We start from the raw sequence: 27,215 nt of genomic DNA on the forward strand, positions 1-27,215 counted from the left end.
CTGCAGAGTTGAGTAGTTACAACAGAGACTGTATGACCCGAAAAGCTGAGTATTTACTATCAGTCCCTTTACCTAAGAAGTTTGCCAACTCTATTCGAAATGAAAACAAGATCAGATTTATTAATAATTTGGTAGCAAACTCTACCTAGATTATGTAAACAGTTCCAATGTGGAGGACAGTGCTAGAAATAGAATTATTTCAAGAAACTGTACCATAACTTTATTTAAAACAAACAAACAATTTATTTGGCTGCACCAGATCTTAGCTGCAGCATGTGGGATCTAGTTCTCTGATCAGGGATCAAACCTGGGACCCCTGAATTAGGGAGCTTGGAGTCTTAGCCAGGGAAGTCCTCGCATATAACTTTCTGATACAGGATTATGGCAATTTATGTCACTAACCATAAAATTAAAAGATGCTTGCTCCTTGGAAGAATAGTTAACTTAAGAGTATTAAAAGGCTGAGACATCACTTTGTCAAAAAGGTCTGTCTAGTCAAAGCAATGGTTTTTCCAGTAATCCTGTACAGATGTTAGAATTGGATCATAAAGAAGGCTGAGCACTGAAAAACGCATGCTTTTGAATTGTGATGCTGGAGAAGACTCTTGAGAGTCCCTTTAGACTACAGGGAGATCAAACCAGTCAATCCTAAAGGAAATCAACCCTGAATAGTCATTGGAAGGACTGATGATGAAGCTGAAGCTCCAATACTTTGGCCACCTGACGTGAGGAGCCGACTCATTGGAAAAGACCCTGATGCTCGGAAAGACTGAAGGCAGGGGCAGAAGGGGGCAACAGTGGATGAGATGGTTAGATACCATCACTGACTCAATAGACATAAATTTGAGGAAACTCCAGGAGACAGTGGAAGACAAAGGAGCCTGGCATACTAAAAAATCCATGGGATCGCAAAGAGTCAGATATCACTTAGCGACTACAACAGTAACAACGTCACTAACCAGTATATATCACTACACCATATAGAATAAGTCAAAAGAATGCCTGCTTTGGGAAATTCTAAACGTAAAGGTGATTTCACAACATTATTTGCACAGACAGATTAGTCTTAAGTCAGGGCTCAATGTTACTTCTCAATATTTAGGATCAGTAAATGGCCACATCTAAGATCTACGCTTTGAACTTCATCTCTCCCTCTAATTTCTCCAGAGAAATACTTATTCAACAAACACTGAGTGGGCACTTACTCTGTGTCAGACTCTGGGTTAGTCATGGACCAAAATAAAGTTTGTGCTTAGGCCTGACCACAGAGGGTTGGATTTCAGGACAGAGATTATCCTAAAAAACCAGAAACTTGTAACAGTTCTTACAGTTGAACAATGTGCTCTGCCACTATCCTACTGCAAGAATCAGTGTGTAAACCCTGTGTTTAGATTTTGTTCTCCCTAAACTGGGTTATATCTCTAAGGCAGGGTCTATGACAGATTCAGGGAATCTGGGATTTAGACTAAAAAAAGTATATCTTTATTTTCACTAGCCTCTGGCAAATCCACCATCTTTCAATTATGAATGTAAGCCACAACAGTAATAGTAGACTCAGTAAAATAGACTTTTCACCAACAGAAATCATAGATATTTTAATATAATATTACACTTGGTACAAATATTTTGAAATACTATTTAAACACATGATCATTTTAAAATTATCATAGTTATAAGACCCACTGATAGACAGCAAGCTTTATTTACTATGTTAAAAACTACATGTGCTATTTCACACATTTAAAAAATATTTTGATAACTACCTATCAACACAATTTGTTTTCTTTATAATTTATGTATTTTTTGCATATAAAACATTAATCAAAAAAAGGAGTCCACAAGGTTTCACCACAATGCCAAAGTGTTCCACGGAACAAAAAAGATTAAGATTTAGGGGCCAAAAAAACAAACAAACCAGAATCACCCAGTTTCTATTAAGTGCACTCATTCTGTTCTCTAATATAGAACAAAGATTATAAATCTTTGTTAGTGATTATAAATTAGTGATTATATTAGTGATTATAAATTATAAATTAGTGATTATAAACTATAAATTATATTAGTGATTATAAATCACTATTTTTAGCAGCCTTCACTTCAAACTGGTTTGCAAATAGTTGTGAATGTGATATAACAGCATAGCAAATCCATGGGTTCCCCGACAGACATTCTAGTCCAAATGTAGAAAGCTTCAAACTAAACTTTCAACAAGAGAGTTACCAACAGAAAGGGAGGAAAAAAAGACAGAAAAACAAACAAATCTCCCTCCAATTCTGCTATATATCTATCTACTTATGTGATCTGCAAACAGGAAAATACAGGAAATTCACTTATTTATATTAATGAAGTATGTAAACAAACCTAACACAGTGCCAAATATATACTAGAGACTCACTGTTGGTTTGTTTTTTTCTCCTTCTAGAATGGTGCCCTGGCATATACTGCAAAATAAAAGTATGTAAAAATGTATATTCCCTGAATTTACTGATTAAATTACAGAGGAAGGGAGTTAGGATTTAAATTTTGTCACAAACAAATTCATAAACAATTAACAAATCATATGTCATACATGTGTTCAGGTACCTATTTGACAGGAATATTGTGAAAAGAAAAGTTTAGGACTAGAAACAGAAAGGTTTAGGCTTAGGAAAGAGAAAGTGCTAGAAGTTACTCTCTAGACAGATAAGCAAGAAAGTTGAGCCCTGTTCTCACTCTTTTCTTCCTATTATTTTCTAATGTGACTTATGTAGACATAAGTAAAAGATGTAGAATCAGTCACAATCTTGAATAAAAAGGAGCTCTCACAGTCCAGTGATGATTGGGAAGTAGCCTGACTTTAGGATTTCTCTAACTGAAAAAACTCGCCCTAAATCATGACTTTTAGAAAAATTTATTCTTTCTAATCTATTTCAGGAGAACATAAAAGTTAGTGTAAGAACTTCTGTTTGATTCAGTAGGAGGAATTATCTCTATTAGGAAAGTCAGAAGATCTGGCTTCAGATGAGAGTTATGCAAATACTGTGAAAGAAAAACATAAGAAAATTACAATTATTATTAGATCTTTTGTCCTTATCCATCATTATTATGGTTGCTTTTTCTATGAATATTTCATAAATTAATCAGAGTTTATAACACAAAGAGGCTATTCAGCTCCCGAGGGGAATCAAGTCTAACCTACAGATTAGATAGCTCCACAGGAAAATCATGAATGAGGGCAGATGGTTAACAAACTCCATGAGATTGTATACTAAATGTGGTTAGTATGCATATTTTTCAGATTATTAAAGGACTATTTAACCAGAAGAACAGCTTTCTCTGCCAGAATAAGGAACTCTAAAGCAAAAGAAAGCAATAATTCTTCCCATAATCAGTGTTAACATCAGATAAAGTCACCAGGAATCCAAGGCTCTGACTAGATTCTCCTTAAGGAATCGCATATCCAAAAAGGAGATCCCCAAGAAAAATAAAACCTCACCTGTTTATGAGAGAAGACATCATAGGCTGAGGAAGGAATAATGTTCTTTCTTAATCAATTAGGCCATTATATTGGTTTCCAAAAGGAATTTACAAAGCAGGTCAAATCAAAAAGAATCATTTCATTCAGCAAACACAAATAACCCCAGAGGCAGTGCTGCAGTCCCCAAGCCTGAACGTCTTCTCTTTGGTGATGAGTAACCTTTAAGTAGTATATTCTGTTCTAGGAACAATTTCTTGAGTAGTTCCTTTTAGTTATATAGAATGTAAGCTTAGTAAACATATAATATTCTAGAAACAGACAATTTTAGCTAAACAAAGGCTCTCCCTGGGACTTCCCTGGTGGTCCAGTGGCTAAGACTCCACACTCCCAATGCAGGGGGCTGGATCAGGGCACTAGATCACAAAAGCCAAAACTAAAGATCCTACATACTACAAGGAAGATTGAAGATCCTTTGTGCTGCAACTAAGACTGGTGCCACCAAAAAAAAGGCTATCCCTCACCATTCTCAACTGATTCCTGTTTAAGTATCATTCTGAAATCTCTTTCACTATGACAGTGTATATGTGTATAAAGGGTGGGAGTGACTATCAGGTTATCAGATAAATACAGTGTCTAGTAAGTTAAAACTGTCTCAAGCTTCTATTAGATATATTTTTTTTAAAACACTAAGTGACACAATCAATAAGTAGCACCTTCTACAAAGGACTGTAAAAGAGGAGGAAGGAGTGAAACTCACTTCAATTTCATCTGCATCACTAACAGACCTGATGAAAGGGCATCAGTAGGAAATAAACCCATGCTAAAACATCAGTTGAATTATCCACAGCATGGCATTCCCAGTAGGCCAGTCTTTGCCTCCAAAGTACAAAAACCATTGAGCTGGATAGCTAAATACATTAAAGCTTCTCCTCTGTGGCATTCTAGTCACCACTGTTGACCTCTCCAGGTCATCCTGTCTTCTCCAGGATGATCATCTGTTCACCACAGATTACTGCACCAAATTTCATTCTCAACCAGTGCCTTTTTACTAGCAATTCTCTGTATTTACAGAATCATTAAATATTAAGATTGAAAAGGACCCTGAAGGTCACTTTATTCTCAGCAGAATCTTTTGTCTCTATCTTCAGTTCCCTTTCTAAGCCTTGTTTCTACCCTCTTCAAAGCTTCCCCCTTACTCAGTGTCTATTCCTAACAGCTTTTCCCGTCATAAAACCCTATATCCTCACTTCCTTTCTAAATATCACTGTCCCTATTTCAATATATAAGTACTGGTTCTCCCAACTGAGGACCCGAGTTTCAGTCTTCAGTTAAAACTACTCCAATTTTATTTGAGAAGCCTTCTTCAGTTAAGTCAATCTGGTGGAGGATGTGCCCCAGCCCCAGATCTTCCTAATTGCATCTTGGTATTTCCAAATAGTCCCCTCACTGTAGAATCATGACATTTTAGGCCAGAAAGAAAACTCAGAAATAATCTGGTCCAATGCTTTTCCAACTTTTTTACTACATTTTAAGATACATGAAATTCATTTTGTATCATAACCTCACACATACATAACTGAAACAAGTTTCATGAAATAATACTATTATTATGTGAAAATTTCAGGTCTATTTCTCTTTTTTTTTGGTAAATTTCAGGTTCCCTCCACTAAATGGACTACACAACCCAATAACAGGACAGAACCCACAATTTAGAAAACATTCAACTAATCCAAACTTCCCACTCACGGCGGAAGAAACTATAGCTCAATGGTGAGGTAAGCTTCCCAGCCACAAGAAGTCTGGCCATCAAATTAAACTCAGGTCTGTCTAACCTTCTTCACGCAGTCACCACACCCCCTACTCAAACAAAACGCTACAGTACCCTGTCCAGTCACTGATCCCACAGTCTTCTCTAACTCAGCCCCCTCAAAGTTACTGCTCCTTGGTTAGAGTCCCCTCGCAGTTGTTGCTTCATGTTCCCTTAGGTCAGAGTCCTCTCACAGTTACTATCCATCGATCAGTCTCCTCCGAGTCGTCGGCCCTTGGTCACAGTTCCCCGCTGTCACTGCTTCATACTTCCTCGGTCATAGTCCTAACACAGCCTCTGCCTCGTGTTCTCCGAGGTCAGAGCCCCTTGGTAATCACTTCTGCTGGGTCACAGACCCCTCGCAAGCAGCTACGTCTCAGCCACAGTCCCCTCGTTGTCAATGCCCCTGGGTCACAGTAGCCTCGCAGTCATAGCCTCACACTCCACCTCGCTGTCACTGACCCACTCTTCTTTCAGTCACTCCTCCTGGCGGTCCCAGCACCACAGTTTCTCCTCTCAAACAGAGCTGCAAGGATATACACACACCCGGTCCTTACCTGCAGCTCACGTTTCCCTGGCCCCTGGTCACTGTCCCGTCGAATTTCTCCAGAGCGCCGCGTCACTGACAAGGGAAATTGAGGAGGTTGCGGGGAGACGCCCGGGAAAGGCAGCTGACGGAAGCGGAGACCGGAAATCCCGCCTATTGCCCGCCCTCTTATCACTCCGACCACGACTTCTCTTCGAAAACCACCTCTGACACAGTGGTTCCGCCTCCATAGAGGCCCCTATGAGCAGAACTCACCAAGAGTCAGCAAAAAATGGCAAAGGGTCACTTATCTTGCGGAATTGGACTATGCGGTGAAGAAATGGGATGTACCTTGTAATAAGACAGGTCTGTGGCTTGTCACTCTTGCTTGCTGGCAGTCCGTCAAGAAGCGTTAACGTGGTGGCTCGCCTTTTGCCCAGCTCCGGGTTCAGTCCCTCCCAGGCGGACCTGTCCGTTTTAGTCCTTCCTGCTCTATCCCAGCGCCTGACGCGGTGCCAGGCACTCGTATACCAGCACATTCACAATGCAGATGGCCGCGACACCTTCCAACCTTGACACCCACTACCTCCACACCATGGTCTGCAACTGCTTCACACAGCGCCAACCTTTCCCTACTGGGTGACGTGAAGAGACGCACGTCCGCCAACCAAGTCCTGTGAAAAGCCCTCTGTGTTCCGGTTGTTTCTAACCCAGATTGGCTCACCAAGAGATGATCCCTAGGTATCAACTGGGGGCCATCTGAGCAGGAACAATTCTTGAATTGGTGGCCACTGGTAGGAAATCACGCAGCAGGGTGACTGGTGAAAAGAAATGTTTTCCTTTGCTAGAAAGAAACTAGCAAACCCCTTTGGAGGAGTCCCTTGTAGATGGGCTTCCCTGGTGGCTGAGACAATAAAGAATTTGCCTGCAATGCAAGAGACCCAGGTTTCATCACTAGGTGGGGAAGATCCCCTGGAGAAGGGAATGGCAGCCCACTCCAGTGTTCTTGCCTGGGCAATTCCATGGACAGAGGAGCCTGGTTGGCTACACTCCATGGGGTCGCACAGTGGTCAGGACTGAGTGACTAACACTTTAACTTTCAACAAGGCAAGTAAATAGCCAATGTTACAGAATAAGTATGTAAAAGAACTTTTCCATGTATTTACTTATTTTTGTTTACATGCTGATCTTGAAAGCGGCTGAGAAGAAATATGGTGGGTAAGCAGCTGCTGAGGAGCTACAGGGGAAAATAAAGGATTTATATTGTGACACTTCCCTTTTGAGTATCAAATAGTTATTTGAACAGGGCAGATAGACTAAGGTGCTTGAAATAAGGACAGTTAGCTGGAGAAGACATGTAAGAGGAAGATTACTACAAAGACAGTGGAAGTTGGGATAGTACCATCATAACTTCTGAGAGTCTTAAGGGAAGCTAATTTCATATACAGCCTAGAAACTCTTCAATCGTGACACTGGGCAAACCCTGGATAAAACAAATACAGGTTTAAACTAACAAGCTGTGGAAAGTGTAGAGTGGCAAGAGTTGAGTAAAAATACTAGGTGAAAGATAAAGGCAATAATTTAAAATGCAGGAAAAAAACTTTACGCACAAGTAAGCTGATCTCAGAGTTAGTTATAGTGAAAAATTATAAATAATCAATCCCACAATAAGGACATGGCAAAAATAACCAATGGTGTATAGCCTAATGGAATCACAACTATTAATGTAGGCTAATGAAAATTATAATCAAACAAAATGATATAAAAATTGTACACGACATTATAAGTGAAAAAACAGGTTACAAAACTGTATATATGATGTTTTTAACCCTGTAAGTAAAAAAACACTGGTTATGTTTAAACAACTGCATTATGGATTGTTCCTACTTTTTCCTATACCTTCTAAATGTAGTAACATGTTATAATGAAATTGAAACATTAAAATAAGACCTAAAACTCAACAGACTCAGTTGCCAAACTGTCCACTTTATTTTGTCAAGATATTTAACAATGTAAAAAAGTTCATATTTCTTCATAGTCGTATCTTTTTCCAGCTTTCAAAGATTCAATAGTAGAAACAGCCAAATGCCGCTACAACACAGAACAAACTGTCCTAAAAAAAAAAAAAAAAAAACAGAAAGCAAACACGAATCCACTATTAGTATTTCAGTAGGTACCAAAGGACAGAACAGATGTGAAATTAACATCATCTCAGATCTTTACCAGTTTTCAATCATGAAGACTCCTTTCTTCAAGAAACAGATTTTCCAGAGTATAGCTATAGATTTTCTTGCCTCAGGATAGCTACAAAGTTGCTAACTAAAAGGGTAGGATGGTTAATAGAGTTTCTGAATGAAGAAACATAATGCAAGCTAATGTACTTTATGTAATGTTTATTCTTAAAATAAGTATTCCCATTTTTCCTGATTTATCAAAGAAATAATATAATTAAAATGCTTTAGTTTCTTAAAGTATATACATTACCAAATCCAAGCATATTATAGTATCACAGATAATGAAAATACAGCACCTTGTCATAAATTCTGGATAAGGACAAATGATGTCTGGTTGTTTGTTCTTAATTGATAAAATATATTTGTCCACGTTTTAGCTCAGAATCTCAAAATGTGCTTCATATCCTAATAAATTTGTTAAAACACGTTTTAGGTACTTATTAGAGGTGTTCAACATGCCTCAGTACCTCCTAACCCATTAGTCTCACCTCCAGCCTGGCAATGATGCAAGAAAATATGAGTTCAAGTACGTGATTATTAACTAAAAGCAAATTCTTCAGTTAGCCCAATTTCCTGGCTCCTTCGGTGGGATTATTGTGTTCTAAAATAATGCTATCTGGCACCTAACTGCTGAACAACCATAGACAGGAGGACACTGGAACCCACCGAAAAAAAGGTACCCCACATCAAAAACAAAGAAGAAGCTGTAGAGATGAAATGGGAATCAGTTCTTATTTCTGGAGCTGAAGAATGAACTTCATGGACATGCAAACACTCAGGGTAGCAAGCAAACAGGATTTATTAAAGAGAAGGAAAGTACAAAGCTCTTAGCACAGACACTGAGAGGGGGTAGAGAGTCACCCAAAGGTGGGAATTACAGCAGTATTTATATCCTTAATCTGTACATTTTTGGTTGGCTCCTGTCCTTAAAGGTCAAGATGCTTAACATCTTTATGGCTTCTCTTGATCCTTGGATTAATTTGCTACCATTTTTCATGCCCCCTGGTCATTTTACAATGCATCAGATCTATGGACTTAAGATTAATAATCATCAGTTGTGTTTCACAACAAACAAAGCTAGTGGAGGTGATAGAATTCCAGTTGAGTTATTTCAAATCCTAAAAGATGATGCTGTTAAAGTGCTGCACTCAATATGCCAGCAAGTTTGGAAAACTCAGCAGTGGCCACAGGACTGGACACGGTCAGTTTTCAGAGCAATGCCAAAGAATGTTCAAACTACCACACAATTGCACTCATCTCACACGCTAGCAAAGTAATGCTCAAAATTCTCCAAGTCAGACTTCAATAGTTCATGACCATGAACTTCTAGATGTTCAACCTGGATTTAGAAAAGGCAGAGGAACCAGATATCTAATTGCCAACATCTGTTGGATTACAGGAAAAGCAAGAGAATTCCAGAAAAACATCTATTTCTGCTTTATTGATTACACCAAAGCCTTTGACTGTGTGGATCACAGCAAATTGTGGAAAATTCTTAATGGGAATACCAGACCACGTGACCTGCCTCCTGAGAAATCTGTATGCAGGTCAAGAAGCAACAGTTAGAACTGGACATAGAACAACAGACTGGTTCCAAATTGGGAAAGGAGTACTTCAAAGCAGTATATTGTCACCCTGCTTATTTAACTTCTATGCAAATTACATCATGGGAAACGCTGGGCTGAATGAAGCACAAGCTGGAATCAAGACTGCTGGGAGAAATACCACTAACCACAGATATACAGATGACACCACCCTTATGGCAGAAAGTGAAAAAGAACTAAAGAGCCTCTTGATGAAAGTGAAAGAGAAAAGTAAAAAAGTTGGCTTAAAACTCAACATTCAGAAAACTAAGATCATGGCATCACTTCATGGCAAATAGATGGGGAAACAATAGAAACAGTGTGAGACTTTATTTTGAGTGGCTCCAAAATCACTGCAGATGATGACTGCAGCCATGAAATCAAAAGACGCTTGCTCCTTGGAAGAAAAACTATGACTATCCTAGACAGCATATTTAAAAGTAGAGACATTACTTTGCCAACAAAGGTCCATCTAGTCAAAGCTATGGTTCTTCCAGTGGTCATGTATGGATGTGAGAGTTGGACTATAAAGAAAGCTAAATGCCAAAGAATCAATGCTTTTAAACTGTGGTGTTGGAGAAGACTCTCGAGAGTCTCTTGGACTGCAAGGAGATCCAACCAGTCCATCCTAAAGGAAATCAGTCCTGAATATTCATTGGAAGAACTGATGCTGAACCTGAAACTCCAATACTTTGGCCACCTGATGGGAAGAACTGACTCACTGGAAAAGACCTTGTGCTGGCAAAGATTGAAGGCGGGAGGAGAAGGGGATGACAGAGGATGAGATGATTGGATGGCATCACCGACTCGATGGACATGAATTTGAGTAAACTCTGGGAGTTGGTGATCGACAGGGGGGCCTGGCATGCTCCGATTCTTGTGGTCTCAGAGAGTCAGACAGGACTGAGCAACTGAGCCACTGAACTGACTTTGATGTATGGGCTTAAGATTAATGATCATCAGTTGTTTTTCCCTCAGGCATATGGAACAGAAGTTAGTTACTTCCCATCCCTGGATCTGAGTGCTGATAATTTATCACACCAAGCATACATTTCAGGAATTGGGAGAAAGGGTATAACTTTATGCTAATGGAGCCAGATATTTATGAAAACAAGACTGAGGTCTCAGAGTCCTACACTCACTGCCTAGCAATTTCTACCTCAGCTAGATGGTAGGAAGGGCACAATCATTATAAAATCAAATCCCATACTCACCAGGTAGGTGACTCACAAACTGGAGAACAATAATCCCAAAAAAGTTCTCCCATTGTTGTCAAGGTTCTGAAGCCCAAGTCAGGCTTACCAGTTTTCAGATCCGACAAAGGAATTAGGAATCCCCAGGGAATTTGACCTCAAGGTCAGTGGCATCTTATTATAGGACTTCCACAGGACTGGGGGAAACAGAGACACCAGTCTTGGAAGGCACAAACAAGATCCTGTGTGCACCAAGACCCAGAGGAAAGGAGCAGTGACCCCATAGGAGACTGCTAGTGTTGGAGGGTCTCCTGTGGAGGCAAGGGTTGGAAGAAGCTCACCACAGGGATGGAGGCACTGTAAGCAGCAGGCCAGGAAAGTCCCCCTTGGCATAAACCCTCTTGGAGCCATTAACTCTACCATAGAGCCCACAGACCAGGGCTGGGTTGCCTCAGGCCAAACAACTATTAGGGAGGGAGGGCAATCTCACCCATCAGCAGGTAATTGGATTAAAGTTTTACTGAGCAAGGCTCTGTCTCACCAGAGCAAGACCCAGTTTTTCCCACTGCCAGCCCCTCCCATCAGGGAGCTTACACAAACCTCTTCGCCTCCTCCATCAGAGGGCAGACAGAAGAAGCAGGAAGAACCACAGACCCACAGCAGTTCAAACAAAAACCACATTACATAAAGTTAATCAGGATGAAAAAGCAGAAAGTTTTGTCTCAGATGAAGGGACAAGATCAAAACCCAGAAAAACAACTAAATGAAGTGAACATAGCAACATTCCAGAAAAAGAATTCAGAATAATGATAGTCAAGATGACCCAGAATCTCAGGAAAACAATGGAGAAAATGCAAGAAATGTTTACCAAAGACCTAGAAGAACTAAAGAACAAACAAACAGAGATGAATAATATACTAGAAGGAACCAACAGCAGAATAACTGAGGCAGAAGAATAAATAAATTACTGGGAGGACAGAATGGTGGAAATCACTGCCACAGAACAAAATATAGAAAAAAGAATGAAAAGAAATGAAGACAGTCTAAGAGACCTCTGGGACAACAGTAAACTCACCAACATTCATGTTACAGGGCTCCAAGAAGCAGAAGAGAGAGAAAAAGGCCCTGAGAAAATATTCGAAGAGATAATAGCTGAAAACTTCCATAACATAGGAAAGGAAATAGTCAACCAGATCCAGAAAGCACAGAGAGTCCCAGGCAGGATAAACCCAAGGAGGAACACACCAAGACACACAGTAATCAAACTGACAAAAATTAAAGACAAAGACAAAATAATAAAAGCAACAAAGGAAAAAGGACAAATAACATACAAGGGAACTCCAATTAGGCTATCAGCTGATTTCTCAGCAAAAACTCTACAAGCCAGAAGGGAATGGCACGATATATTTAAAGTGATGAAAGAGAAGAACCTACAACCAAGAAGACTCTACCCAGCAAGTCTCTCATCCAGATTTGACGGAGAAACCAAAAGCTTTCCAGCAAAAGTTAAGAGAATTCAGCACCACCAACTTTACAACAAACGCTAAAGGAACTTCTCTAGGCAGGAAACACAGAGAAGGCAAAGACCTACAGAAAATAAACCTGAAACAGTTAAGAAAATGGTAATAGGATTAAATGCACTAATCAAAAGACATAGACTTGCTTGGCAGATGAAAACATGTGCATGGATGTACTTCTACTTAACACATCATTCTGCTTGACCCCCCCAAATTGTATGTAATTATTTTATACTGTTAGGTTAATCATGTTGCCATTAACGCTGGCTTTTAACTTTTGTCTGGCTACTGAGTGTAAAAACTGATAAACATCTTTTACTATTGCGTTTATGTAACTATTATTCACTTAATACCATTGTATCATGATTGGTCAACAGGAAAATAATAGCACTCTATATCCTGTAATCACTTTTTAAAATCCAGATGCATATCAGAAACATCTTGGAATTTATTAAAAAATACAAATGCCCAGGTATTGCTTTTTCTTTCTCCAGAGCTCCAAATATGTTTCTAATGAGCAGTCACGTTTAAAAACAACTGGACTATATGATTATCTTTATTTCTATCTAGTTTGTTTCACTTTTTCTATTTCATATTCAGCACTCCCGTTTCATTTAGTTTATGTTTACCAATTACTCCATTTCCTTTTTTCTTTTGATGTTCTTTCTCAAGCATAGTAGAAAAGTTTTCATATCATACAAATAATATGTATAATATATATATTTTAGAAAACATGAATTTTTGCCTAACTAAAAAAATTATGATATTTGATTCCACTTGTTTGACTTAGTATGAATAGAATGTCAGATTCCTAATTTAAATAAATAGATATGCAACAAGCAACAAAGGTTTGCTGTATAGCACAGGGAACTATAGTCAATATCTTGTAATAACCTATAATGTCAAATAATTTAAAAAACAATATATGTGTATATGTATAACTGAATCACCTTGCTGTGAATCTGAAACATTATAAGTCAACCATGCTTCAATAAAATATGTATTGCTAACATAAAATAAAATAGTACTATCTGTGGTGAGGAGCAACTATTTTTGGTTTATTTTAATTTCCAATCCCTTATGAATGATACTTTCATAAAATACAATAAAAATTATTAACTAAGAAAATGAAATGAAAAAAGAAACAAATACAACCTAAACTTCTTATTAATTAGATTCAATGAACATGAAATTACTCTGTCAAATTCCATGAGAGTTTCTAAATTCTTACACATAATTTATATACTTATCTTTTTGAAGACCTATACCAAACAATCCGTAGACTGGCATTGGTCTTATAGACCCCACCTTTGATTGGCACTGTTCTTCCAGAGCCACCCAGAGTTCTTCACAGGAATTGAGCCCTGGCTAGCCACAGTAATCAGTTCAATAAAATGCTTTTCTCTCCCCTCTCTCATTTCCTCAACTCCTACTGGCCCTTCCAGGGATTTTCTCCCAAATAAACAAAATACTTTAAGCACTGAAAAATGAAGCCTAAATAAACACTCAATAAAGTGAACTAAAGATAGAGTAGACTAAAGTCAGCAACCTAGACCAGGCTCTCAAAAATGACATTTAGACACTTACCCCATTAATCCTATATTCTAAATCCAGATCCTGATCATCTTTACTAAGTAATAATTAATAATTAAAATTTTAAATTCCATATTGGTTAATATGAGTATTGTCTAGTCTCCATGGGTTTATAAGCTCTTGACCAGCTGAAAGCATGACTGTCTTATTCACCATTTTATTCCTAGCAATAAAGGAATTGAGTTATGAGTTATTCCCTACTTTCTTCTCTACTTTCTAAATGTAATAACAGATTATAACAAAATCAAAACATTAAAATATAAAGCACATAATAGGAGCTCAGGATTATTTGTTGAATGAATGAATTGTATCATATAAGGACTCAGGGAAATATGCAGTTTTCAAAGAGCAGGGAAAACCACCACCTGGGTTTGACCCTTCCCCCAGAGAGATTTAAAGATTTCCATAGTACTTCCCACTGCCCTGGTGGCTCAGACGGTAAAGAATCTACTTGCAATGCAGGAGACCTGGGTTCCAAGGTTCGATCCCCAGGTCAGGAAGAGTCCCTGTAGAAGGGAATGGCTACCCACTCCAGTATTCTTGCCTGGAGAATTCCATGGATGAGAAGCCTGGAGGGCTACAGTCCATATGAGTCAGACACAACTGAGCAATTAACCCTTTCCCACTGTCCATCCTGTGATTCCCAGGTTAGTTGAGCATAAAATAAAACTTTGGTAGGACCACAGAATTTTAGAGCTAAAAGGTACCTTAGGATCATCTGCACCAGCAGCTTCTATACCTGACAGTAAGATAATCATGTGGAGAACTTTTTTTAAAGATTCCGTGATCCAACCCCTGGCTTATTTGATCAGAATTTATTGAGCAGAGCCCTGGCACCTGTATTTTAAATAAGTTCCTCAAATTATTCTTAGTCACCCACAGCCAGTCTTTAGGAATATCTAGTATAGCTTTCTAATATTACTGATACAATCAGAGAAAAGCTCAATGACTTACCTAAAGTCATTCAATTAGAAAGTTACAGCACTAGAAATGGAACCTCTCTCCCAATTCACTCAATCTAGTTCTTCTCTTCTACTCTACTATACTTTAAGTCTGACTCTACTAACTTACAACCTGAGAGCATTTGGATAGAAGACAGGATCCTTTCTGGAAATAAGCATAAAATAACAACATGTGTTTAAAATATACGAAACATTCATGTCAATCATGTCCCAGTGTTTAAATGAAACTTCTTTATAAAAATTCCTCTGTACTTTTGCTTAGTTTTACTAAATAGCTTTAAAATAAAGTAATTAATTTTATTACTGAAAGAAAAATCATCTTTGCTCATGGAATCCCTGCCACCCAAATTTCTTTGCAGCTTAACAAACTGCTGTCTGTTAGCACCAAATAAGTAGTAGGTGATTTCTACATTCAAACTTGTGAAGAGTTACATCATCAGTAGATATAAAAGTGTCCTTATCTATAAGCAGCACACAGACTTCTGCTTTAATAACACAAATGGACAGTAAAATCGTCTTATCTAGAAGTCGTCTCAGACAAATATCCAAAACGAAAGTGGCCTCAGGAACTTCTCTGGCAGTTTGGTGGTTAAGACTCCACACTGCCAATGCAGGAGGCATGGGTTTAATCCCTGGTTGGGGAACTAAAATCCCACATGCTGTGAAGCCAAAATAAATAAATAAAGTGTCCCCACAATTAACAAATATTAAGGGATTTGATCTGGAATGCCCAAGTGTCCTTAAGAAAGGCAAAAAAGGTTTCCAATAGACTTACATTCATGAAAACATCGTGAGTACAGTTGTCAGTGTCAGCATCCCAGAAACAGCGAGCAGACATGCTAAAAAGTCAAAGAGTAGAGAATTATCAACAATATAACAAAGATCTGAACCACATATACCTGCCGTAAGCAAAAGTTTTCCATGATACATTCTTACATATCAGTGCTTCCAAATCTTTTCACAGAATGAGATGACATATAGAAAATCATATTTGTATAGCAGAAGATTCTGGGTACACTAGAAGGGACTGGAGTCAGATGAGGCCGCTCGCAGCTGGAGGTAACAGGCCCAGGGGTCTATCAGCCTCAGACTCTGACTGGTTGCCCAATGGCTGAAGAGGTAGATACCTTGAAGTCTTTGGTAGTCAGGGTAGAAAGCTCTGTTAAAGATTATTTCCAGTCAGGCTTTTAGAGGAAATAATACTTAGACTTATGGCTAATAAAATGGGCTCAATTCCTGCACAATAATATGAGAAAGTAGGTTTGGAAACGACCAAACAAATTATTTAGTCCAACCTGTTCTAGGAACCAGAGATCAAATTGCCAACTTCCACTGGATGATAAAAAAACAAGAGAGTTCCAGGAAAACATCTATTTATGCTTTATTGACTATGCAAAAGCCTTTGACTGTGTGGATCACAATAAAACTGTGGAAAAGTCTGAAAGAGATGGGGAATACCAGACCACCTGACCTGCCTCTTGAGAAATCTGTATACAGGTCAGGAAGCAACAGTTAGAACTGGACATGGAACAACAGACTGGTTCCAAATAGGAAAAGGTGTGCATCAAGGCTGTATATTGTCACCCTGTTTATTTAACTTATATGCAGAGTACATCATGAGAAACGCTGGGCTGGATGAGGCACAAGCTGGAATCAAGAACCCGGAGAAATATCAATAACCTCAGATATGCAGATGACACCACCCTTATGGCAGAAAGTGAAGAACTAAAGAGCTTCTTGATGAAAGTGAAAGAGGAGAGTGAAAAAGTTGGCTTAAAGCTCAACATTCAGAAAACTAAGATCATGGCATCCGGTCCCATCACTTCATGGCAAATAGCTGGGGAAACAGTGGAACAGTGGGCTCCAAAACCACTGCAGATGGTAATTGCAGTCATGAAATCAAAAGACACTTGCTCCTTGAAAGAAAAGCTACCACCAACCTAGACAGCATATTAAAAAGTAGAGACATTACTTTGCCAACAAAGGTCCATCTAGTCAAAACTATGGTTTTTCCAGTAGTCATGTATGGATGTGACAGTTGGACTATAAAGAAAGTGAGTGGTGAAGAATTGATGGTTTTGAACTGTGGTGTTGGAGAAGACTCTTGAGAGTCCCTTGGACTGCAAGGAGATCCAACCAGTCCATTCTAAAGAAAATCATTCCTGAATATTCATTGGAAAGACTGATGCTGAAGCTGAAACTCCAATACTTTGGCTACCTGATGCAAAGAACTGACTCATTGGAAAAGACCTTGATGCTGGCAAAGATTGAAGGCAGGAGGAGAAGGGGATGACAGAGGATGAGATGGTTGGATGGCATCATCGACTCAATGGGCATGAGTTTGAGTAAACTCCAGGATTTTGTGATGGACAGGGAGGCCTGGCATGCTGCAGTCCATGGGGTTGCAAAAAGTCAGACACAACTGAATGACTGAACTGATCACTGTATAGGATCCTAGAGAAGAAAGGGACAATTCTAAACTAGAATTCAATCTTCTAACTAATTCTATCCAGTATTATCTCTACAGGATGCTATGCTACCTCTAAGTTCTAAAATTAGCCATTCTCCTCTCCCCAGTTAATGGATAAGAAAAAATGTCAGTCAAAATAAAAGTCTATTTGAAAATGGAAACAAATATGAAGAAGTGTTAGATTACTAAATGAGATTATGGTATTTCTTAGTAATGAAATTCTGTGCAGCCATTAACGATTTTTTACCAAAAAAAAAACTTTAAGAACATGAAAAGATATTCACAATATAATAAGTTTTTAAAAGTAATTTTAAATGTTCTATTTTTTATTAAATGTATGTATATGATTCATCATTAACATTTATTGAACACTACATTGTGCCTCATTGGTCTAAGTGTTTTATATTAACTTACTTAATCCTATGAGACAGGTACTATTAATATACCCATTAATAAACAGGGAAACTGAGAAATTAACAAATTTGTCTAAAGTCATTTATAATATATAGTAAGTGACAAAGCTTGGCTTTGAACCTAGGCAGTTCAGCTTCAAGTCTGTAGAGAAAGATATACACATATCATACTATATTCGTTCAATTTTAAAAGACTTTTTTCCCTGAGTTTTACACAGAATAGCTCCCCCAGCCTAATATTTCACACATTCTTAAATCCAAAAAGTTCTACCTATTTCCAAACTGTAACAGGATGAAATGAAATTAATATACTTAACAGATCAATCAACAAGTATTTATTTAGCAAGTATCGTATGTCCAGAATGAGTAAAACCTGGCTTTGTCCTCAAACAATTCTCAACTTAATTCGGTGAAAAAAAAATTAATACTCACCAAAAGAATAAGATAATGTATTGTTGGTGCTGATTTATAGGTTATTTAGGATTAAAAGGGATTTTATTGTCTATCTAGGCCAAGCCTCCAAGTCCAAGTTGCACAATAGTTGAATTAAATCTGTAGAAGTTCTGAAGAAGTTTAGAGAACTTAGAGCGGACAAAAAGTCAAAGAAGATTTCATGAAGGAAGCAGTACTTAAGCTGAGTAGAACCAAGTGAAAGCATGAATATAAAAATGTATTTAACCAGTATTTGCTGAGTATTATATATAAGCAAAGTGCTAGGTGTAAATGATGCACAAAACACAATCCTTACTTTCGAATTGCAGTCTCTTTACACAATTTCCCAAAAAAAGGACCCAGAGCTCCTAGGAAAAATGGCCAGTTCTAAGACTGTGGCTGAAAATGTACAAGATAAGCCCAGGTGGGATGTATGAGACAAGTGCGCGGGCCTAGTGCACTGGGAAGACCCAGAGGAATTGGGTGGAGAGGGAGGTGGGAGGGGGGATCGGGATGGGGAATACATGTAACTCCATGGCTGATTCATGCCAATGTATGACAAAACCCACTGCAATGTTGTGAAGTAATTAGCCTCCAACTAATAAAAATAAATGGAAAAAAAAAGAAAAGAGACAGAAGCCCAGGCCAATAGCAATAGCTATGAAAACTGTCCCTCAGACAATTTTAAAGAAATTAATTTAGGAGAATGGAAGAACCAAGGCAACATATATACATAATCCTACACTATCTTAGGAGCATATATACATAAACTCTCAAAGGTTTAATAGCCTACAGATACTATGAAAAGTGAGTTACCCCATGGAACTTACCCAGACTGTCAACCTCACTGCTCAGTAGCAGGATCTCTTCAGTTCACACATGCATTTGATTACACTGTCCTTTCCTCACACCGTTCAAAAGACAGGATCTTACTGAATTGTCAAGAAGATGAATACCCAATGAGAAATTTATAAAAATAAAAACAAAAGGAAAAACCAACTACTCACAATACACCTTCTCCTCTTTGTTCTCCAATCACTACTTGTACCACCATTTTATATCGGTCAAATCCCATTTCTGGAAAGAAAAACAAAAAAGAAAGTTATACATAAGCAAATATATGGCAAAATTACTTAATGAAGACAAATTTACCTGATAACGAACACAAGCATTTGGTCTATACACTTAGTGAGTATGATTCTAAGTCTGGGAGTCAGAGAGATTTGAGGACAAATTCTAACAGTAAGCTTAATAAGCGTGTAACTTTAGACAAGTTATTTAACTTTTCTGTTTAAGTCTCCCTCAACTGTTAAATGGGAGCATCACTACCTTCCTCCTGGAAGTGTTGTGAGGGTAGAAGAGACACGTTTCCTCCTGTCTCTACCCATTTCTCTTCCACAGCGGTCTCTCAATAGGCCTTTGCTTCCTTCCTTTCTCTCTTGCTCTAAGTTGGGTACTGAGCTAGGCCCTGGAGACACAGAAGTAAATAAGACATCCTTCTTGCCTTAAAGAACTCATAGTAGTTGGGAAGGCAAACACAGAAAATAAAATGAAAATGCCATAGAGTAGTAATTCAAAGAGTGGTATGTACAAGGTACATTAGGAACACAGGGCTGAGGCTGGGGTTCCTCCCTTTGACTGGGCAATGGGGATGGAATGACCAGAAAAAGACTTCTTGGAGGATGTGATAAGTGAGCTGGGTCCTGAAAGACGAGTGAGATTTTATCAAATGAACAATGTCTCTCCATTCTATGGAGGGGCATAGCACATGCAAAGACATAGTGTGTGGGATCTTTAGAAAACTACAAGCTGTTCAGTAAGATAGAAAAGAAACCAAAAGATTCTGGAGTATATGGAATGGCCAAGGACAACTTGGCTACTTCCCCCAAAACTATACTGTTAAAGCAGCAAAATCCTGAAAATTCTCTCCAACACCAAATTTTGGGGACAGAAAACTGAATGGGCATCTTTATCGTCCCTCTTTTCTGACCAAAGAAAAATGGAAACAGTAAAATTTTTTTAAAAAGGAAAAGTTAAATAGGCAAAATTGAGACAGAGCCAATTCTTTTTTTATGAAAGTAAAAGCCCCAGGATCATATGGTAAATTAGGCAAATAATCTGAACACTTACAGGTACCCTTCCATTGAAGGACATGAACTTGAAGTCATGTTACTTAACAAAGTCTCAGAAGGAGACAGAGTCCAAGTTATTTTTTAAAAACACTGCACACAGTTCATCTGAGCTTCCTCCTTCTCTATCCATTCCTCTTCCTCGTTTTCTCATACCCATGCTTTAGAAATGTGGCTAGAATATTAAATGCCCAGAGCTTAAAACATAGTTCTGAAGGAAAAATAATATAGGCTTAGATACAGTGGGAGGAGGGTAAAAAAAAAAAGCTAAAAAAAACCCCAATACCACATCAGAGCAAAAATGAAAAGAAGCTGAATGGTAATAAGGAAAAGGAAAACAGCAAAAACATGCCAAAGAACTAGCAAGAAAAGAAATTTACTGTTTAAAAGGCCAAAAAACTCAACCCAGGAGATAACATAAACCAAGGAACAAAGAGAAATTCCTCACAGCTGATTCATAATATAAGCTTACAAATTCAATAAGAACTCAGATTACAAATTCAATAAAATAAGAACTCAATCAGATTACAAAACAACAGAAAGATGAAAAGGGAGAGTATAGGCCTAGGAAATAAACTGAATATCCATATCTATCAGTGCAGAACTAATCACTTAAAAATGGCAAGAGACAGTACAGACACAAATGAATATTGAATTGCTGACTTAAGATAATCAGAAGTATATGTCAAAGAAAAAGGAAGAGATTACAGCAAAGATAATAAATGTGGTAGACAGAGGTGATTCAACATATCAATATCTGGTGTCCTGAAGAAGATAATCTAACAAATGGAGCTGGAAATGTACAAAGAAAAAAAAAGATACAAGAAAATTTCTCCAATATGGAAAGAATAAAATCCACAGATTAACAGACGTTAAATGCTCAATATCAAACCATACTCTAGAAAAGCTATTGAGCATCAAGGTTAATGACAGGATTCTTTCTGCAGAGAACATCAGACTGGCCTTGGATTTCTCCATGATAACATTTAATGCAAGAAGACAGTGAAGCAATTATCTATAAGATTCTCAAAAAAATTAACTCAAAATATTATATTTATACAAAATATATTTTGGTTTAAAGGCATTCTCAAACATGAAAGAATCTAGGGAATAAAGCATTTCTGAGCCTTTCCTGAAAAATCTTACAACAAAATTTTCTTAGGTAAGAAATGAACCAGAAAAAAGAACTCAGTGATGGAAACAGCATGGTGAAGGGACTATTTAAATACAGAATAGGGAGGTGGGAGGGGGGTTCAGGATGGGGAACACATGTAAATCCATGGCTGATTCATGTCAATGTATGGCAAAAACCACTACAATATTGTAAAGTGATTAGCCTCCAACTAATAAAAATAATTGGGGAAAAAAATAAATATAGAATAAATGCTACAATGCTATGGGAAATAGTCTATAGTGTATCATTGCTTTTAAAGTATTTATCCATACATATACATAGAAATAGGAAAAGGAGTATGTCAAGGCTGTATATTGTCACCCTGCTTATTTAACTTGTATGGAGAGTATATCATGAGAAACGCTGGGCTGGATGAAGCACAAGCTGGAATCAAGAGCAGGGAGAAATATCAATAACCTCAGATATGCAGGTGACACTACCCTTATGGCAGAAAAGGAAGAACTAAAGAGCCTCTTGATGAAAGTGAAAGAGAAGAGTGAAAATGTTGGCTTAAAGCTCAACATTCAGAAAACTAAGATCATGGCATCCGGTCCCATCACTTCATGGCAAATATATGGGGAAACAGTGGCAGATTTTATTTTGGGGGGCTCCAAAATCACTGCAGATGGTGATTGCAGTCATGAAATTAAAAGACGCTTACCCCTTGGAAGGAAAGTTACGACCAACTTAGATAGCATATTAAAAAGCAGGGACATTACTTTGCCAACAAAGGTCTGTCTAGTCAAGGCTATGGTTTTTCCAGTGGTTATGTATGGATGTGAGAGTTGGACTGTGAAGAAAGCTGAGCACAGAATTGATGCTTTTGAATTGTGGTGTTGGAGAAGACTCCTGAGAATCCCTTGGACTGCAAGGAGATCCAACCAGTCCATCCTAAAGGAGATCAGTCCTGGGTGTTCATTGGAAGGACTGATGCTGAGGCTGAAACTCCAATACTCTGGCCACCTCATGCGAAGAGTTGACTCATTGGAAAAGCCCCTGATGCTGAGAGGGATTGGGGGCAGGAGGAGAAGGGGACGACAGAGGATGAGATGGCTGGATGGTATCACCGACTCGATGGACATGAGTTTGAGCAAACTCTGGGAGTTGATAATGGACAGGGAGGCCTGGCATGCTGCGATTCATGGGGTCGCAAAGAGTCAGACACAACTGAGCGACTTAACTGAACTGATACATAGAAAAGGGGCTTCCCAGGTGGCTCAGTGGGTAAAGAATATGCCTGCAATGCAGGAGACCAGGGTTCAATAGCTGGGTCAGGAAGATATCCTGGAGGAGGAAACGGCAACCCACTCCAATATTCTTGCCTGGAGAATCTCATGGACAGAGATGCCTCAGGCTACAGTTCATGGGGTCACAAAGAGTCAGACACGACTGAAGCAGCTAAGCATGCATGCATGAATACATAGAAAAGAGGTCTGGTATGATGTTCATGTAATACTAACAATTCTTCATGGGTGTAGGCATTTGAAGTAATCATTCTAATTCTAATTATCTTTCTACACTTTTAATAGCAAGCATGTATTTTTTACAATAATTTTAACAGAATTTCATTAAAAATCTGAAAACAATGTTAATATACTAACAGTTAATTTGGATGATGGAATAGAATTGCAATTTTCTTCTTTGTATTTTTTTATATTTCTAAAAATTAAGACATGTTACTAAAAATAAGAAAATATATCAAAGTATTAAATAAAATCTATCATGGCTAACAGGCTTTTACATAACTTTAAAAAATACATTATGTATATTTTCCAGGCTTATTACAATGAAAATGTATTATGATTACAAAGACATTTCTTCCCTCCAAAAGAATTTTTTAAAAAGGGTATTGAGGGAGTTTCCTGGTGGCCTAGTTATGATTCCAGGCTTTCAGTGACATGGCCTGCGTTCAATCCCCAGCTGGGGAACTAAGATTCCACAAGCCATGAGGTACAGCCAAAATAAACAGTTTTTAAAGGGTAGACAGAGGACTTTTCAGATGGCACGACATTATTAACAAAAGAGAGTAAGAGAGATAGAAAGACAAAGAACAAGGAGGAAAAGCATGAGATCAGCCCTGCACGTGTAGAGTGAGGCAGGAGTGGAGAGCTGAGTAGGGCAAGTGGTTAAGGATTCGGCCAGAGAGATGGACTGAGGTCCATCTGGGAGGATATGATAAGAAGCTGAGGACTTGATATCTCAGCAGATATCAGAACTTATGGAGGAAAGGAGCCTCTGTACTTTCTGATCTTTCTGCATACTGGGATTTCTTGGATAGTTGTTCAGTACAACTAGGTATCTCACACCTTTGCTCTTTCTCACCATATGCAAAAACCTGCATGAGTGAAATTTACCAAATAATTGGGAAGACCAACACCAAAGAAGAATTTGTGTTTAACAGAATCCACAGCTAAGCTCTGTCCCTTGTTTAAAAATAAAGGAGATAAATTGGTAAAATTGGATTTTGAAGGGAACAAGTCGTTTCCAATTACCATCACTATTACCTTTTAATTTATCTTTAATATTTTCTGATAAACGTTTTGTGAGCTGAGGCATTTCTTCTGGAGAGTATTCAGCATTGGCCAGTTCCTCCTTGAGTACAGCATGGATACAGTCTTTAACCACAGAGGGTCTGAACCTAAATGAATCAGTTCAAAACATCTAATTGGTAACTCCAAAATCCTAAACTTAAAGTTGAACTTCACAGAGCAACTTCCTCCAGTTTTTTATCATTACAATCATTCGATCCTTCTTTTTCATATTTTTATTATAAAAGTAATAAAAACAAACTAAGAAAACAAGTCATATTGCAAACTTATATCTCCAGCCTGGACCATTCCCCTACACTTCAGACCACATATTCCCACCTGGACTCCATCCAGTTGACTAGGAGGCAACTCAGATTTAGTACATCCAATACTGAGCTTCTGATCATTTCTCACCAAAACTAGGTTATCTCAGTCAATGGTAACTCCATTCTTCCAGTTGCTCATGCCAAACACCCTGGAGTCAGTGTGGTTGCCCTTCTCAGAGCTCTCATCCCATTCATGAGCAAATCTTTTCAATTCTACCTTCAAAATAACCTAAAATTCAATCACTTCCCAGTCAACTACCATGCCCTGCTCCAAGCTACCACTGTTTCTTTTCCTCATTACCATGATCTCCTCACAAGTCTCTGTGTCTGCCTTTGCCCCCAAATCCTGTTCTCAACATAGTACCTAGACTGGTGCTACTAAAATATGTGTCAGATTATGACACTCCTCTGATTAAAATATCCAAATATTTTCCCCCTCACTCAGAGTAAAAGCTACATTCTGTGACTTGCAAGGTCCCATTAGATCTACCCTAGCAAACTCTCTGACCTTGTTTTCTACTACTTTGCCCCTAGTTCTCTCCACTCAGGTCACACCAGCCTTCCGTATGTTCTTGGACCACACCAGACATGCAAACTTCAGTGCTTCTGCACTTGATGTTAACCTCGGTAAGAGGTTCAGTTCCTCTCTTTATACGGATACCTAGCTCCTTCACTTCTTTCAGGTCTTTATTCAAAAGTCTCTTTCCCTAGCCACCCTCTCTAAAACTTCAAACCACCCTCCTACTATATCACTTTATATATCTCCCTTCCAAGTACTTATTACTATCTGATACACTATATGGTTCACTTATGCAATTATCTTGTTTGTGGTCCAACCCAACTACAACACAAGCTCCATAGAGCAGAATTTTTTATCTGTTTTGTTCATTGTTATATCCCAATTCTAGAACAGCATCCAGCACACAGTAGATAAATATTTTTTGAAGAAATGAATTAATGAATAAATGAAGACAGAGAAAAAAATGCCTCCCCTAATTTAGCCACCCTAACAATACTATTAGCATTTTAGTTGCATTTATTACATATTACAACACTAGGTTCCTTTTCTGGGCTATATAGTCTCTCAGTTGATTTGTTTATCATGTGCCAAGTTACCAGAATGTTTTGTTTTGAGCTTATAATGCAGTTTAGTATTTGGTAGTACTAGTAGCCCCTTACTACTTTTTAATAGTATTTTCTTTGGTCTCTTGGCTGCTTATTCTCAAAGGCAAATTTTGAATCATGGATAAATTTACAGGATTTGATCTGTTCAAACTGTGGTTCTCCTATCAACAAGCATACTATATCTGGCTTTTCCTTTAAGTCCTTTCCACTCTCAGGAAATGTCAAAAGCATTCTGCAAGTCACAATCTCATAGTGTTATTTCTACATAATACATACTTGGTGTTAATCTTGCTCTGTTGTTTAACCAAGATAACAGCATATTTTTTTTAATGTCCCTTCTAAGTCAGCAGGGACTTACCAGGTGCGCTAGTGGTGAAGAATTCACCTGCCAGCGCAGGATACTTAAGAGACTTGTGTTGGATCCCTGGGTTAGGAAGATTCCCTGGGGGAGGGCATGGCAACCCACTCAAATATTCTTGCCTGGAGAATCCCATGGGCAGAGGAACCTGGCATGCTACAGTCCATAGGGTTGCATAGATTTGGACATGACTGAGGTAACTTTACACACACGCCCTACCCACCAGAAAATTGCTACATGAAATCTTTTTATCACATTATAAATAACGTTCCTGGCTTCTAGTATTCACCAAGCACTTGATTTGGGAATTTAATTTCAAGTAACAGAGGAGGGGCTTGGGAAAGTCTTAATTTTTTTTTTATCTTGGGAAAATGAAGTTATTGAGTCCTACAACCCTGACCGTCCTCTACACAAGACTTTGTGCCTTAATTCCGGGAAGGTATCAGGGTGGCAGGTCAAAAGCCTCTGGATACTACTTGGGTAAGACTATAATATGAACATATACAGGTCTCGTGCAGAGGAGTAAGCACATTCTGGACACACTTATGCACACGTGAACCCTCAAAACTGGATGGTATTCAAAGCAAGCCGTTTGTCTTCTGCCATCTAACCACCTCAATTCCTCTGTGTCCACTTTCTGAAACTCCTAGAGTCAACTACCCCTACTGCACTACTCTAAGGGACTACCTCCGAGCGTGCTAACCCTGCAATCGCTGGTCCGGCCCTCTGCTGTTCCCTGCAGCCGGAAGGCCAAGAAGAACAGCACCGCATCTCTCCCGCCCAGTCCTTCCTTCCCCGGTCACGCCCCTTCCTCCCTCTCAAGTTCCTCCGCCAACACCCGGGCTCCTCCCCTGCCCGCCCCTCCGCCTCTAGCCCCGCCCCATCCTCCATAACCCCGCCCCCCGCCACCGCGCTCCTTCCTGACACCCTAGCTATTAGGCAAGCTCTGCCTGGAGTCGGCAGGAGTCTCGCGGGTCGCCTCCGCCACAACCCGTCTTCTACCCGCCTTTGCTGGAAAATGGGCCGCAGAATATAGGTATTCTCCGGCTCCCCAGCGTTGTTCTCAGTCTCAGGCAAGCCGTCCGCTGGAGCAAAGGACGCGCGCATAGAGAAGGACGTGTGCTTAGGGAAGGAGGCGGCAACCGACATAGCCTCAGCTTCTTGGTTCCGCGTTTTCCGCAGAGAAAGCTGAGTCGGTAGCCGCGGGCAGCTGGTAAGCCGTCTCCAGGGCGACAACGCCGCCTTTGACCCTGCGTGCAGCACTCCGCGCTCTGCGCCGTGGGACCCGCCCTTCTCAGCGTGCTCGCGCCGCCCCTCCCCCCTGCGCCTGCGCATCGGATGCTGGACCAGAAGTGTGTGAATAACTTCGGCGAAGACTGGGCTCTTTT

General features: G+C 39.0%; 2 protein-coding genes across 6 annotated transcripts in view; both read right to left on the reverse strand.

Annotated features, from left to right (window-relative positions):
- Positions 1 to 6,418, reverse strand: part of PCYT1A (phosphate cytidylyltransferase 1A, choline) — a 43,582-nt gene extending 37,164 nt beyond the window's left edge. For 2 of the 5 annotated variants that reach the window (XM_065942172.1, XM_065942170.1), the window contains exons 1-2: positions 6,142 to 6,418; positions 5,822 to 5,886 (exon numbers count right to left, since the gene is read on the reverse strand). The gene's annotated coding sequence lies outside the window, so the exon portion shown is untranslated. Of the gene's footprint in view, positions 1 to 5,821; positions 6,025 to 6,141 lie in introns of those variants that run through there. The other 3 variants (XM_065942174.1, XM_065942171.1, XM_065942169.1) reach the window with 3 other exon arrangements.
- A 1,347-nt stretch (positions 6,419 to 7,765) lies between these two features.
- On the reverse strand, positions 7,766 to 27,109 carry DYNLT2B (dynein light chain Tctex-type 2B). Its single transcript, XM_065942684.1, has 5 exons — positions 26,834 to 27,109; positions 23,995 to 24,128; positions 19,195 to 19,264; positions 15,648 to 15,711; positions 7,766 to 7,903 (listed from the first exon to the last, which is right to left on the reverse strand). The coding sequence occupies exons 1-5, from the start codon at positions 26,974 to 26,976 to the stop codon at positions 7,856 to 7,858; spliced, it is 459 nt and encodes a 152-aa protein (XP_065798756.1). The 5' UTR covers positions 26,977 to 27,109; the 3' UTR covers positions 7,766 to 7,855.
- Positions 27,110 to 27,215: the final 106 nt, after the last annotated feature.

Source organism: Muntiacus reevesi, chromosome 8 (genome assembly GCF_963930625.1).
Source record: "Muntiacus reevesi chromosome 8, mMunRee1.1, whole genome shotgun sequence".
Classification (NCBI taxonomy): domain Eukaryota; kingdom Metazoa; phylum Chordata; class Mammalia; order Artiodactyla; family Cervidae; genus Muntiacus; species Muntiacus reevesi.

Bases quoted from the DNA above. Each gene is read 5' to 3' on its own strand.
- DYNLT2B (XM_065942684.1), bottom strand. From the start codon at position 26,976: ATGTCGGTTGCCGCCTCCTTCCCTAAGCACACGTCCTTCTCTATGCGC. The intron at 19,265-23,994 runs GTAATAGTGATG...TTTTCTTTCCAG, and splicing joins TATTAAAGATAAATTAAAAG to AAATGGGATTTGACCGATAT. The intron at 15,712-19,194 runs GTGAGTAGTTGG...TTGACTTTTTAG, and splicing joins CAAAGAGGAGAAGGTGTATT to CATGTCTGCTCGCTGTTTCT.